Raw genomic sequence first — 15,638 nt, 5'->3', positions numbered from 1 at the left:
TTGATTTCCAGCTCTATCCACTGCTCCATTTAGCTGCCTGATAAATGTTTAAAAAAAACAAAGTCTGTTTGTTTGAAGAAATAAATAACACCTTTAAGTGCATGTCAGTGGATTTAGATAATGAAGACATTTTCATGCAACAAATAGTCTCAGAGGTTTCTTGTAGATACATTTTCTTTTCCTTTTTTCCTTTAGACTTTGGCTATCTTGATCACCAATGCTTATTCTAGCTTTCTACTTATATTATGGAATTCACATATGTTTTGGTTCAGACTTGTATTTTTATTTTTGTTTGTTTTGTTTTGTTTTTTATCCACCAAAGGAACTTACAAGAAAGTTGTCTGTACTGATATAGCCCTACAATTTATATTCTAAAAGTGTTACCTGAAAACAGTGAAAGTTTAGGTCACTATCCTATACCAGCACTTATTTTGATTCTTTGGTCACTCAGAAGTATACATTTTAATCCTTCCAGCTTCGGAATTATTTCTCACATTGTCACATACTATGCAGGCAAAAAAGAAGGTCATTGACCTGGTATGTGTTAGAAATGGGGCTTGAATGTAGGACTTCCTTTAAGGCTGTCCTGTGTTTTTATAACATGTTTCAATAACATGGAGATATGCTTCTAGATAATTACTTTACAAATAACCCAAGTGTAGTTCTGCTATTTTCTGCCTGTGTGGCTTTGGGCAAGCTCCTGAAGCTTCTCCAAACTTTCATTTCTAAAGACTTCCTAACCTTTCATCTTATAAGGTATTTGAAAGGCTTTTGATATTCTTTGATATATATGGAAAAGAGATTGTTCTTCTATATAGCCTTGGAAGTTGTACTGAAGCAAGTTCACTTTTGTACTAAGAAAAACTTCCTCATAGTAAGAAGAGCTAATATTTATTCAGTTTTTAATCTTTCTAAAACATGTTATGCTTATGATCACATTTGATCTTTACAATAACCCTCTGAAGTAAAACTGCTATATAGAAATAGCATGTGGATCTGTGATTTTATTAGTACTGTTGTTATCCTTTGTACTCAAAAGAGGACTAAAATGATATCTCAATGTCAGGGTCATTGTATAATGTGTCTGATTGTGATTGGTCATATTAATCTGACCTCAGAAAGCTCCACCAGAGTTTGGTGAAACTCCTCTATCAATTCTATCCTTGTGAATCAACACCTTCTCTGCAATGTATACAGTTGCCTAGAGAACTAAGAGGTTGTGATTTGTACACAATCACCTAGGATATGTCAAATATGAGACTTTGAACTGAGATTTTCCTGGTTTGAGGACACCTCTCTGTGCATTTTGCCATGCTTCTATAGGATTCTGAGAATTGTCTAGAAATGGAATCAACTAACTCTGGAGGTAGTCAATTCCTCCTCATTGATGATTTTCAAGTGGAGGCTGCTTGACCACCAGTTGGAGATTTTATAGAAAGGATTCTTCTTAGATATAGGTTTGAGCAAATGGCCTCTGATGTCTTTCAGCTGTAAGATTTTCTGATGATGCTTCTTTTATTCTCCTTCCCTATTCTGTGAAATCTTATGTTGACAACATTCTTGTCAATGTTAAATAAAGGAGGAACCAGAACAGAATTAGCTAATAGTTTGATGTTTGATGAAACTGGTACTGTAGTCTGGTCCTTGAGATGGTTATTTTCATTTGAATATCTGACAGTCACACTGAGGCTTAGAAGGTCCATTAGAACTGGTGCTTATTCATTCTATTAGGCATTTAGGTGCCTTAGTAGGTATTCAATAAATCATTGTTGGATGGATTAATGTATTTTGTAGTTTTATCTCACTCTGTCTAGTAACTTATAGAAAATGGGTTTCATATGGAACTTATCATGTTTTAGAATTATAATCTATTGGTTGTATTTATATTTGTATTATTGTTGCTAGGCAACCAGATCTCCGTTACTGTGTATTCTTATCCACCTTTGACTAAGGTACCACATTTTTATTGAAAGACATAGGTTAGTGGTACTTTGAGCTTTTACAAGTATTTAAAACTTTTCTTGTTCTATTGAGCCTTTTTCTTTATCCCTTTCTCAGTTCAGTCTCTGTACCTGAACCCAACAGTTAATTCAGGAAAATTCTAGAAAGCCCATTATAGAGCATCCTTTTGTTCTGCTAAGATGTAGCTAGAGTGCAAAAGAAAATTATCCTTAGTACCTCAGAATCTAAAATACATGTACCTTGTCAACTTCTATTTTTGTTTTTATATTTTTGCTATTTCATGGAGTCATTGACTTAAATTTGGATCCATTCTTGTCTTCAAGGATTCCATTTCTTAGGTAAGCTTTTTCTTTTAAATTACATTCTCCTTCCAGTTATTTCCTTAAGAGCTTTTCTTTTTCTTTTTTCTTTTTTAACTACTTGTTTTATTTATTGTAGGTATTTATATAGTTCTTATAGAAACTCTGTTTCTTCCCCTCCTCCCCTCTTTACTTTGAGTCTCTTCTTGAAGTTGTCATGGAGTTACTTGTTCCTTCCTTTTGGACATCTTTAAATGTTCAATATATTTTTTTTATATTGGCCATTCTTTGACTTATTCATCTTTCCAATTTAAGTTCCTGAACCATGACTTGGTATCAAAGGTAGTTCTGTCATCTGGTTGTGAAACATTGAAACAATATCTCTGATGATTAATTGAAAATGAATATCATGGAAAGGGTAGTGGAGAAGCACATTGTATGTATAAGCATTCTGCAAGGTAGGATAAAGAAGGAATTTCCAGGGACCACAGGAGTAAAGGATGCCATCAAGGAAATTGTTTATGTTATAAAATGAAGATGAGGCACAATGGGCAGCTTGCATCTTCTACTGGCATCCTTGGTATGTCAGGGGAAATGTCAGCATGTTGGATAGACTGTCTATGGTGAACTTAGATAAGGACATGTATAGAGTCAAATAGGATGGGCAGACATGGATAGATTACAATTTACAACATTGGAGGAAATATTCAAATCATTGATTTCATTTATTTACGTATTTTAGTATAGATCCTTATAGAAGAAGTGATGTAAAGGATAACACCAAGGAAAGGTATGATTGAAAAGGGCCAGTGACAAAAATGGGAAGTAATATGTATGATCCTTTTGCTTCACTGGTAACCTGGAAATATAACTAGTGCTAGAGGAAGACCTTTAGCATTTTACATAGAGTTACTTTGAAAAATCGATGCAAGAAATTGCATTGATTTAGACGATTAGGATGGGTTGCTATCTGTACTCATGGAGGGAAAATCCACATGGATGAATTCACTGAAGTATTAAAATAGTAAGAAAGTTGGTATATGAGTTGGTAGTAGCTGAGGAACCTTCTCAGGTACCTTTTTTTGTGGTAATTATACTATTTGTGACTTTTTCCTTTCTTTGGATTTAAACAAATGTCACTTTCACCTACTGTTATTAGCAAAATTTGGAAAGAATACTGAAAGACCTGGTTTCAAGTTTAGTTTAGCTACTTATCACCTGGATGGCCCAACTCAGTATGCTTCACCATGAGCTACTTATCTTTCTTCTTCAATCTGCTTTGATTTCATACATTGTTTCTGACTGTCACTACTAGTTGTTCTTAATCTTTGGATTATCTTTGTCTTTTCACTTTCCCTTTCCCAAATCTCTTGATTTATCTCTCCATCCTGTTCCTTATCACTAGACTTCATAAAGAAACATTTGTATTAATGCAGTAGTCTGCTTTCAGATTTTCCAATCTCTCCCTCCCAATCATTTACATTGTTGCAAAAACTATTTTTCTAAAGCAAGGATCTAATTATGTCACTCCTCTGTTCCTTGGCTTCTGTTTACTTTCTGAGTAAAGATTAACTTCTTTTGCAGGTATCCAAAGCTCTTTGCGTATTGGTGTCACCATACATTTGTTAATTATCTTTGTGTCTCTCCTCTCTAGCCAAACTGAACATCTTTCTCTCTTAATATATTCCAAGCTTGTATATTATTATATCTTTGCTTATGCTACTTTATGGAATATCCTCCCTTAAGTTTCTTTTCAATTCTTTTCTAGAATTCTTAGAAGTCCTTCCCATGCTTGAAAACTCAAAACAAATGTGGCTTTCATTTGGAAATGTTTTGTGATCTCCTATTTTTGTAAAAGACTTTTCCCTTAGATCTCAACCAGCCCTTTATTTGGTAATCATCCAAAACAATCATCATATAATATTAATTATCTTAGCTACTATCTACATTAATTTTGTGTTCTCCTTTATTGGGAGTTTTTTGAGGCCAGGCACCATTTCTCTCTATTCTTCCCCATGTTAATAACAGTGCTCTGTATTGAGTATGTGAAGCATATTTTTAAATTAATGTTTGCATATATATGGAGAGAGAAATAAGAGACATATCCAGATCCAGATACAAACAGAGAGAGAGAGAGCACTGAGCTCATGTGTTGTGCTGTTGTACTCATTTCTTTTAACAATTTTCTGAAACAATAAATGGTAAAACTGAAACAATTTTATTTTAGGAAATAAGGGAGAATGAAAATCATGCCTATTAATGATATATTCTGAATTGTATTTTTAGTATTATGCTTTGTATAAAAATATTACCTTTCTAGCTGGAATTGTTTGAATGGGAACTGAAATATAGTATGAATCTGCACTTGGAATAACTATAATAGGCGTGTAAGATTTTGTAGAAAAAAATCTGAAAATAACTCCAATTTAAGTGCACCAGATTTCAATTTTAGAGTAGTCCAAGAGTTACTGTGGGAGCTTTTCACTTAACATAGTTAATAATTGGTTGCAGTAGTTAACTAAGTAAACCAACGTTTCTGTCTTGAGTTCCTGCTTCCTCACATTTTGTGTTGAATTTGACTTACTACACCATTATAAGTGCTATATTTATTATGTATTTATATGTACAACAGGCAACTCAAAGTTATGTTGACGAATGTCCTATTGACGGATTCAGGACGAAAATACATTAAGAATCTTCCTAGAACTGATGCTAATTTATGTGATACCAAGAAGTTGCAATCAGACTCACTGCCTTCAACATCTGTTGACAGTCTAGCGATACATAAAAAGTTAAATCCTCTTCACCAAAGCCTTTATTTGTCTGAAAGGTATGTTTTCCAGTAATGGTTTTCTTCAACTTATCCATACTTGAAATAACATAGCTCTTTACTCCTAAATGAAACTGCTTCTTACAGTTTGCTTATACAGATGTACCTTCTTTAGGCAAATCTGAAAAATGAAAATCAGAGTTTATGAAATAAAAAAGTTAGAGAATGGTCCTTAATTTTATAAAAGATTTATCATAGAATGCTTTAGATTATATATTTCCTAACTGAATTTTAAAAGATTCAGCATTTTAAAATTCTATTGATTTATGACTCTTTAAAACTATAATACTTTTTTTATTGTGTAAAGCAAGGTACATCTGTTATATGCTTCTAGGTTATTTAGGATATGGAAAATAAGCTGTTTAACATGCAAACCACCTGTTAATCATCTATTAATTGTTTAGCAATACATAACCTTATCTTTATATTTTCATAATTTGCATGCTATTTATCCTAATCACCTATGACTTTTTCATATTTTCTTGGGCTTATAATCTGTTTTGTTAGGAGATTAAAAAAATTTAGTTTAATTTTATAAAACACAAGATGTTAGAATTATCCTTGTTAGAAATTTTATGGGTAATCTGGGGCTGAAATTTAGATTGGGAATTTTCAGTCTGTGAAATTATGGTCCTTACTTTATATATTTAGGTTTGCAAATCCAGCATTCATGAGGCTAATTATTTACTCCTGCATTTTTCTTACAATTATAATATACTCCTTCCACCAGGTAAGTGCTGGTGTTTTAGATTTGCAATACAGCAGAAAGCATGTTCTTTAACCTGATTCAGATTAGGACATGAAATTTTCATTTAGATATCAATTTGTGTAAAAACTGAATATTCCGTTTAAGTAGCAGGACAAAATGGTATTACTAAATAATGTATTTTAAAAGATACTTGTTTTGAGCCGTATTTAAAAAAAACCAACAGACTTTTATAGGCAACTTTTTCACTATGCCTCATTATCAATCATTAGTTAAGCTAATCCTACATTTTCTCTTTAAATTTAAGTAGAATATTTCTCTGTAACTTAATTTGATTTTGAAATTGGAATCAAGCTTTTTTGGGGATTGATTTCTAGGTATTATGGCATCAAAAACTTTTAGTTTTTCAGTCTCCTGGGTTCTTATAACTTTTCTACTTGATAGGACAACTTGATTATTCTGACATATTTGATTAGACTGATTAAAGAAACAGCTCTTCCATTTTCTCTGACCCTTCTATTTTCATTTGCCTTCCTCTTTTAAAGAGCAGATATAATACTTAGAGGTACATTTTAATTGGAGTAATTTTCTATCCTCTTTAAAAAAGAAAAATGCTTTTTAAGAATCACTAGTTGCTAAGTTCTTACATGACTTGTAAATATGATGGAAGGATTCATTATCTTTGCAAATACAACTATATATATATACACACACACATATATACACATATTTATATGTCCTTTTTTCATCTCTGATACATATGTGTGCACAATTCATAGAATACTAGGTTTAGGGCTAGTTACTAGGAGGACAAAGACAAAAAAATGGTAATATAAATAGGAAATAATTAATAGGGGGAAGGTTGAGAAATAATCAACAGAATTGAGGAGATTGAAAAAAATTTCTTATTGAAAGTGAGTTTTTATTTGAAATATGAAGGAAGCCAGAGAAGTTAGGAGTTGGAGAAGAAAATGGGGTTAAAAGAGGGGGGGATTTTCAATAGTAACATATGAGCCTATGACCATCATGCATCTCTTCATTGCCATTGATATCACTTGCCATTTTAATTCCTCAGGTTTTGTAGTATTTCATGATTCATAACAATGTTGTGTCATTGAGATAATGGTATTAAGAAGATGATGGGTTTTTCTTTCAAGGAACAAGGATCATTGAAAACAGTGTTCAGTTTTCTCATTTTCAGTCTAACCCATTCTTCTTCCAGTTGTTTTCTGGGACCTAGACATCATTTCAAATGTATTCATGGACCAACTTAATACACTGCTCACTTTTATCGTATGTCATAGACCAGAGTGAGCAAACATATATTTAAAATTTTTTTTAATTTAATTTTTCACGTGAGATGATGTAGAGGGCTGAAACTATTGGGTCAATGCACTGAGGTTAGGACTGCCGAGCACTTGAGGCTAACTACCGATTGGACAATACTCTATGGGCATATGCTTAGAAAATGGTCCTTCCCACTATCTTGTGCTGACTCAGTGATTGGTGTATATAGAGGATTGTAGGAGGGACTAGGGGGTGGAGTAAAACTAGCCAGAGTCACTCTTTGTGGTAGAGGAGGGAGAAGGCGGTAGCGAAGATTCTGCTTCCATCCTGTACAATCCTGCATCTAAAGACTAAGAATAAAGATAAGGACTTTTGCTTATCCTGACTCTGGCTGATTCTGGGGTGTCCTGGGTGTTAGCACGGTCATCACAAAATCTTCAGTTGATCTCTTGAGTAGTAGTCCATATTATTGAAGAGATTATAAAATAATGGTGTCTATTAAGTTAGAAAAACTCAAATTTTTGTATTATATTTTTATTCATTAAACTTCCCTATTATGTTTAATGTTTTTGGGTTATGGATGTGGATCAAGGGGGCTGTAGACTGTAAAATTGAATTCTGGAACTCTGGAATTTCAGCTTAATTTAGTAAACATCTATTTTTAAAACATAGTCTCTTCATTCAAGAAAGTTAAAATTTATTGGAGGGTGCAGAGATATACCATGTACATTGATAAACATATATAAAAAGCATATTGAGGAAGGAGAGAGCAGCAACAATTGTGTGATTGGGAAATGCTTAGAAGAGAATTGAGAAGGGCAGTTAGATAGATGACACACTGGATAGAGCACTGGCTCTGAAATCAGGAGGAATCAAATAGAGAGAGAGTACAGAGAGACAGAGAGAGAGAGAGAGAATGAGAGAATATTCCTTTTATTTGTGCGTATGGAAGTTATCATCCATTCTAATCATGAGTACCTTTGCTGGATACATCTTTTATATATTTTGTTTAATAATGATAATAAAAGGATCATTGGATAATTTTTTTTTTCCTGAGGCAATTGGGGTTAAGTGAAATGCCCAGGGTCACACAGCTAGGAAGTGTTAAGTGTTTGAGATCAGATTTGAACTCAGGTCCTCCTGATTTCAGGGCTGGTGCTCTATCTACTGCACCAGCTACTGCCTGATCATTGGATAAATTAATTACAAGCATTTATTAAGCACTCATTATGTATTAAGCATTGGGAATAAAGATACGAGAGTAAGAGTCTGGAATTGAAGGAGTTCACATCTGATAGCAGAGGCAATATACGTAGGGAAGTGATGGACAGGGAAGGGAATTGTAGTTGGTCTGAGAAGTCATAAAGATAGTAAATGGAATAATAGAATAATCTATTGACATGCTCTTTACACAGGCAAAGGTAGTATTGATTTAATTACATAGAGTTTTCAGGGCAATCAAGGACAAAGAAATCAAGAAGTGGTCTATTGCTTTTTGATCAACAGAACCAAGTTATACCTGTGGTTACAGTTGTCACTACTCTTGTGTGATTTTAATACATGTATAGAAGATATTATCTTAGAGGAGAGCCTTTAAAGCTGGGTTTTATTTTACAGAGTTAAATGCTATTCTGTAATCAACAATAGAAACAGTGGGATTTTGTGTTCTTTATACTTTTTAACTGGTTAAATTACTGTGAAAATGTATTTTGCTGTAGAAGTTTATATGTGAAAGCCACTACTTATCTGGGAGTTCCCCCTAGGAAGGCCCTTATCTGGGCCCCTCCCAGAGGCTAGGAGGGTTTGAGGCTCCCAGATCATCCTTTCCCCAAAGATTCCTTTCTGACCTTCCCCTTCCAAGATTAAAAGGGACACAGTTTACATCAAGATGATCAGACTTAATGTTTTAAACATCTTTTACTAACTACTTACTGGATAGTCCCCACTTAGATGTTCTTGAACTTCAAGCTCAACAAGTCAAAAGTAATGTTATCCTTCTGCCCAGAAAGACCTGTTTGTGTTTCTAATTTTCCTATGTCATTAATGGCATTACCTTTTCCCTAGGCACATTTGTTCACAACCTTGTAGGAATTTTTGATGTTTCCATTTTAATTCCAACATCTGCCCAATTATCAGATCCTATTAATCCTATTTTTCTAATGGTATAATAGGAAGAGTGCTGATCTTAAAAAGATTTAGATTTAAATCTCACCTCTGACATTTGCTAGTTTTATCTTGACTCTGAGCAAGTTGCTTAAATGACATTTCCTTATTTGTAAAATGGGGATAATACCTTTAGTTCCTATGTAATGCCAGAGAAACAGAGGCAAGATAGAGAGTAGAGAGTATTTAATAATTTATTTAATGGGAGAGATTTACTGGGACCAAATGGATCCATGGGTTTGGTCCCAGGGCTGAATGAGACTATTGTCTCCAAGAATCCAGCAATAAGAGTTCTCAATGACCTATATACATGTGGCTCAGACAGCGGGTAGACTGAAGCAGAGGCAGAGTCAGGGTGCTGAGAGCAGGAATGGGACTCTGACAGGGTGGGGTGAGCCTCTGGAGATAAGATGACATAATCAGGGGGAGGCACCGGAGACATGGGAAGATGTGCTTCTTGATAAGATGGTATCTGACATTCCGATAGCTTGGGATGGGGAGACGCATTCTGGTATTCTAAAATATAAGATCTTTTATCCTTATCAAATATTCTGATAAAGAGGGAGGGGAGATTTTTGCAGGACTGAGCTTTGAGAGGCAGGGAAACTGAGTTAGGACAATTGGAGAAATTGAGTCAGGACAATAAAAGAGAACTGTGGCATAACACCTATATTATAAGGTCATTATGAGACTCAAATGAAATAATGTATATAGAATATTTTGCAAACTTTAAAGGATCTTATAAATATAAATCATTATTATAGTCAGTGCTGCTATAATAGTTGTTTTGAAAACTTGATATATTGGGGAACAATTTGAGTATAACACAGATTTTAAATTTAATTATTGAGAAACCAAAAACTTTATTCAGCTAAACCAAGCACAAAATACACACTCCTTAAACATCTATCAGTTTTCGGTTTACCTCATGTTATCCTGTTAGCGTGTATAACATGACTTCAAAATAATTAATAAGCTTCTGATTCCTTCACACCAACCTCCACAAGTAGACTTAAGGGTTTTCATAGTAAAATGCCATTTGTTGTTCAGTTTTTTCAGTAATGCCCAATTCTTTCTGACCTATTTCTGGGGTTTTCTTGGCAAAGATACTGCAGTGGTTTGCCATTTCCTTCTCCAGCTCATTTTATAGATGAGGATCTGAGTCAAATAGGTTAGGTGTCCATGTCACATAGTAGAAAGTATCTGAAACCAGATTTGAATGTAGGAAGATGAATCTTTCTGATTTCAAGCCCAGCATTATTATTTATCTTTTGGCATAATAGGACCAACAGGTGGAGAAAGGTTGTTCCACTCCTCCCCATTCTCCCAGCTTACACCTTGAAAAGGTCTGAAGCTGGATTTTCAGTCCACTAAGGCTGTTGTTTTGCCCCCAGTGACAGATCTTGGCAGTAGATTAGATATGGGGTTTGAAAGAGTATGAAAAATAGAAGATGTGATATGCCATACATACTGTGAGCTTGGGTAACTGGGAAGATAGTGGTATTCTTGATAGTTATGGGGAAGTTTGGAAGCAAGGAGGTTTTGGTGGGGGGGAAATGATGATGTGTTGAATTAAAGATGTCTTATGAGAATTCCATAATTTAAGTTCCAGTTTGGGTTATCCAATAGGCAGATGTGAGCCTGGAGGTCAGTCAGTTTATCAATAAACATTTAATAAGTGCCTGCTATGTGCTAAATTTTGGAGCTACAAGAGATAAAATACAGTCCCTTTCTTCAACGAGTTCCACATCTAATGGGGAAGATAACATGCAAACAAATATACAGAAACAAGCTTCATACAAGATAAATAGGAAATAAGAGAAGGAAAATACTAAAATTAAGAGGGGTTTTAGGTGGGATTTAAAGGAAGCCAGGGAAGTCAGTAGGTGGAATTGAAGAGGCAGAGAATTCTAGGTATGGGGAATAGCCAGGGAAAAATAGCCAGGGAAAATGCCTGGAACCAAGAGTTGGAACTTCTGGTTAGGAATGATGTGGTCAGAGTTTTGCTTTAGAAAAATCATTTTGGTGTTTAAATGGGGATGAATTGCAATGGAGAAAGACTTGGTACAGGCAGACCCATCAGCAGTTATTGTCCAGGTGTGAGATGATAAGGGCTTGCATCATAGTGCTAGCAGTATGAAAGGAGAGAAGAGGGCATATTTGAGAGATATTACAAAGATGAAACCAACAGGCTTTGGCAATAGATTGGATATGAAGGATGCATGATAGTGAACAATAGAGGATAACTCCTAGGTTTCAAAGCTGAGGATTTGGGAGGATTATATTGCCTTCTTCAATGATAGGATAGATAGTGGGGACAGTTTTGGGGAAAGGATAATTATTTTGTACATATTAATTTTAGGAGGTCTACAGGTCATCCAGTTCCAGATTTCTGAAAAGAAGTTGAAGTGATCATCAGACAGGTTGGGGAAGGATAGGTTGATTGGGGAATTATCAACAAAGAGATGATAATTGAATTCAGGAGAGCTGATGAAATCAAGTGAAAGAGAAAGAAATAATGAGAAGAAAAGAGGGTCCAAGACAGAGCCTGTGCAACATTTAAGGTTAGTAGGCATAATTTGGATGAAGAACTAGCAAAAATGAAAAGAAGCTGTCAGATAGATTACCAGGAGAACCTCCAGAAGAGAGTAGCGATATGAAAACCTTGAGAAAAGAAAATACAAAGGAAAAAGAGAGTGATTGACAGTGTCAGAAGCTGAAGAATGGTCAAGAAAGATGGCAACTGATTGGCAGATTGATTTTAGAGTGGCCTGAGAGAGACTTAAATGAGCAATACTAAGTGAAATGATCAAAACCAGGAGATCTTTATACATAGCAACAATGAGATTACACAATAATCAATTCTGAAGGATGTGACTCTTTCCAACAATGAGATGATTGAGGCCAGTTCCAATGATCTTGTGATGAAAAGAGTCACTTACACCTAGAGAGAGAGGAACAGAATGGGGATCACAACATAGCATCTTCACTCTTTTTGTTATTATTTGCTTGCATTTTGTTTTCTTTCTTATTTTTTTCCTTTTTGATCTATTTTTTCTTGTGCAGCAAGATAATTGTATAAATATGTATATTTATATATTGGATTTGACATATATTTTAACATGTTTAATATATATTGGATTACTTGCCTTTTAGAAGGAGTGGGGGGAAGCAGGGGAAAATTTGGAACGCAAGGTTTTGCAGGGGTCATTGTTGCGTACATTTTGAAAACAAAAAGCTTTAAAAAAAAAGAAAAGAAGGAGATTGAAAATAGGGTGTTCCATTTGACAAGTAAGAGATGGCAAGTCATTTTGGACAGAGCAGTTTCAGATGAATGATAAGATCAGGAGTTAAGAAGAGAGTGAAAAGAAAAGAAGTGGAGGCAATGATTGTAGATAGTTTTCTCAAGAAAATTACTTATGAAATGGATTAATTGAAGTTTTTTTTTTTTTGACAATGAGGGATGTATAGGCTGGAGAGAAGCAACCAGGAAAGAGGGAGAGAAAGAGGATAAGTGAGAGTGGAAATAATAGTGGAGACAATCTGTTGGCAGAAATGGGATCACTTGTGCATGTAGAGGAGTTTGGTTTGGCAATAAGGGTTCTTTCTCCCTGCCACTTCTTCATGAGGAAATAGTGACAGAAGGTATCTGGATGACATGTGATGAGGAGGAGGGGAGAAGAGGGAGTTTGCAGTTAATGGCCTTAATTTTTTTTTTCAGTAAAAATATGAAGCAAAACTCCAACTGAGAGGTTGTAGGGAGTGAAAGCTAAGGAAAGATTGAGCAGGGTTAGGAGAGCCACTGTGCTGACTAGGATAGAGAGTTAGTTTGGGAGACATAAAAAAGATTGCCCAGCAGCAATGAGGGCTCATTTGAAGTTATGAAACATACATTTATAGAAGACACAGGCAGCATGATTTCATGATTTTTTTCCAGCTTCATTCAGTAGCATTTGGGTAGGAATGAAGGTAGCAGATAATGGAAATGATCCAAGGCTGAGGCTTGGCATGATAAAAATCCCTTACACATCTATTGGTGTTCCTCTTGATCTCTGTTCAGACTTTCTTGGCTTGAAGTTCCTACTCTGGATCCTGTTTTCCAACTCCTTTCTGATTCCTAATCTAGCCTAACTTCTAGTTTCCATTTGCACTCTGGACTTGTGCACGCGTTTCTCCCTCCTCCTCCCCGCCCTTTTTAAAAAATTATAGCTTTTTTATTGACAGAACATATGCATGGGTAATTTTTTTTTTTTTTAACAGCAATGCCCCTTGCACTCCCTTCTGTTCCAACTTTTCCCTTCTCTCTCTCCATCCCCTCCCCTAGATGGCAGGCAGTCTTATACATATTAAATATGTTAAAATATATCCTAGGTACAATATATGTGTGCAGATCTGTACAGTTCTCTTATTGCACAAGAAGAGTTGGATTCAGAAGGTAGAAATAACCTGGGAAGAAAAACAAAAATGCAAGTAGTCCACATTCATTTCCCAGTGTTCCTTCTCTGTGTGTAACTGATTCTGCCCATCATTGATCAATTGGAACTGAATTCTTCTCTTTGTCAAAGATATCCACTTCCATCAGAATTGATCCTCATTCAATTGATAAATGATGGACAGAAGCAGCTATACCCAAAGAAAGAACACTGGGAAATGAATGTAAATTATTTGCATTTTTGTTTTTCTTCCCGGGTTATTTTTACCTTCTGAATCCAATTCTTCCTGTGCAACAAGAGAACTGTTCGGTTCTGCAAACATATCTTATATCTAGGATATACTGCAACATATTTAACATATATAGGACTGCTTGCCATCTAGGGGAGAGAGTGGAGGGAGGGAGAGAAAAAATCGAAACAGAAGCGAGTGCAAGGGATAATGTTGTAAGAAAATTACCCTGGCATGGGCTCTGTCAATAAAAAGTTATTATAAAATAAGAAAAAAAAAAAGAATTGATCCTCATACAGTATTGTTGTTGAAGTGTATAATGATCTCCTGGTTCTGCTTATTTCACTCAGCATCAATTCATGTAAGGCTTTCCAAGCTTCTATGTATTCATTCTGCTGGTCATTTACAGAAAAACAATATTCTATAACATTCATATACCACAATTTACCCAACCTTTCTCTAATTGATGGGCATCTATTCATTTTCCAGTTTCTAGCCACTACAAAAAGGGCTGCCACAAACATTTTGGCACATGTGGGTCCCTTTCCCTTCTTTAACATCTCTTTGGGGGATATAAGCCCAGTAGTAATACTGCTGGATCAAAGGATATGTACACAGTTTGATAACTTTTTGGGCATAATTCCATTTTGCTCTCCAGAACAGTTGGATTCGTTCACAACTCCAGCAACAATGTATTAATATCCCAGTTTTCCCATGTCTCCTCAACATTCATCATTATCTTTTCCTGTCATCTTAGCCAATCTGACAGGTGTGTAGTGGTATCTCAGAGTTGTCTTAATTTGCATTTCTCTGATCTGTGAAGACTGAGTTAGCATGCTGGATGCCTTAGAATCAGCTGGAGTCAGGATAAGCAAAAGTCCTTGGTCTTTATTCTTGGTCTTTAGGGGGAGAAGTGAAGGGGATAGACACAAGTTCTCTACAACCTCCCTTCTTCTTGTCTACTGTCAAAGTGACTCTGGCTTGTCTTACTCTACTCTCTAATCCCTCCTATAATTCTCTGTATACACCAAAAGATCGAGCCAGCATGGAATAGTGAGAAGGACCATTTTTCCAAGCATATGCTAATAGAGTATTATCCAATAGGTAATTAGCCTTAATTGCTCTGTCGTCTGATTCCAGTGCACCTATTCAGAGTTTCAGCCCTTTACATTGATCAATAGTGATTTGGAACACCCTTTCATATGAGTAGAAATAACTTCAATTTCATCATCTGAAAATTGTCTGTTCATATTTTTTGACCATTTATCAATTGGAGAATGACTTGATTTCTTATAAATTAAAGTCAATTCTCTATACATTTTAGAAATGAGGCCCTTATCAGAACCTTTAACTGTAAAAATGTTTTCCCATTTTATTGCTTCCCTTCTGATCTTGTTTGCATTAGTTTTGTTTGTACAAAAGCTTTTAAATTTAATATAATCCAAATTTTCTGTTATGTGATGAATAGTGATTTCTAGTTCTTCTTTGGTCATAAATTCCTTCCTCCTCCACAAGTCTGAGAGGTAAACTGTCCTATGTTCCTCTAATTTATTTATAATCTTGTTCTTTATGCCTAAATCATGGACCCATTTTGATCTTATCTTGTTGTACATGCTTAGTTTCTGCCATATTAATTTCCAGTTTTCCCAGCAGTTTTATCAAATAATGAATTCTTATCCCCAAAGTTGGGATCTTTGCTTGCCCTTATTTTCTCAGGACCAGTGATGTT

The 15,638-nt window shown here is 35.1% G+C and overlaps 1 protein-coding gene across 1 annotated transcript in view; it reads left to right on the top strand.

The window, feature by feature from the left end:
- The window catches only part of SENP7 (SUMO specific peptidase 7), a 163,839-nt gene that overhangs the window by 44,039 nt on the left and 104,162 nt on the right, over nt 1-15,638 (top strand). Inside the window, exon 5 of the mRNA XM_051985203.1 lies at nt 4,894-5,091. Coding sequence (XP_051841163.1) covers nt 4,894-5,091 — 198 coding nt within the window. The remainder of the gene's footprint in view (nt 1-4,893; nt 5,092-15,638) is intronic.

The sequence above is a fragment of the Antechinus flavipes genome, chromosome 3 (genome assembly GCF_016432865.1).
Source record: "Antechinus flavipes isolate AdamAnt ecotype Samford, QLD, Australia chromosome 3, AdamAnt_v2, whole genome shotgun sequence".
In the NCBI taxonomy this organism is placed as follows: Eukaryota; Metazoa; Chordata; class Mammalia; order Dasyuromorphia; family Dasyuridae; genus Antechinus; species Antechinus flavipes.
Note: the sequence above shows the minus strand (reverse complement) of the source record. Positions and strands in the feature narration are given on the sequence as shown.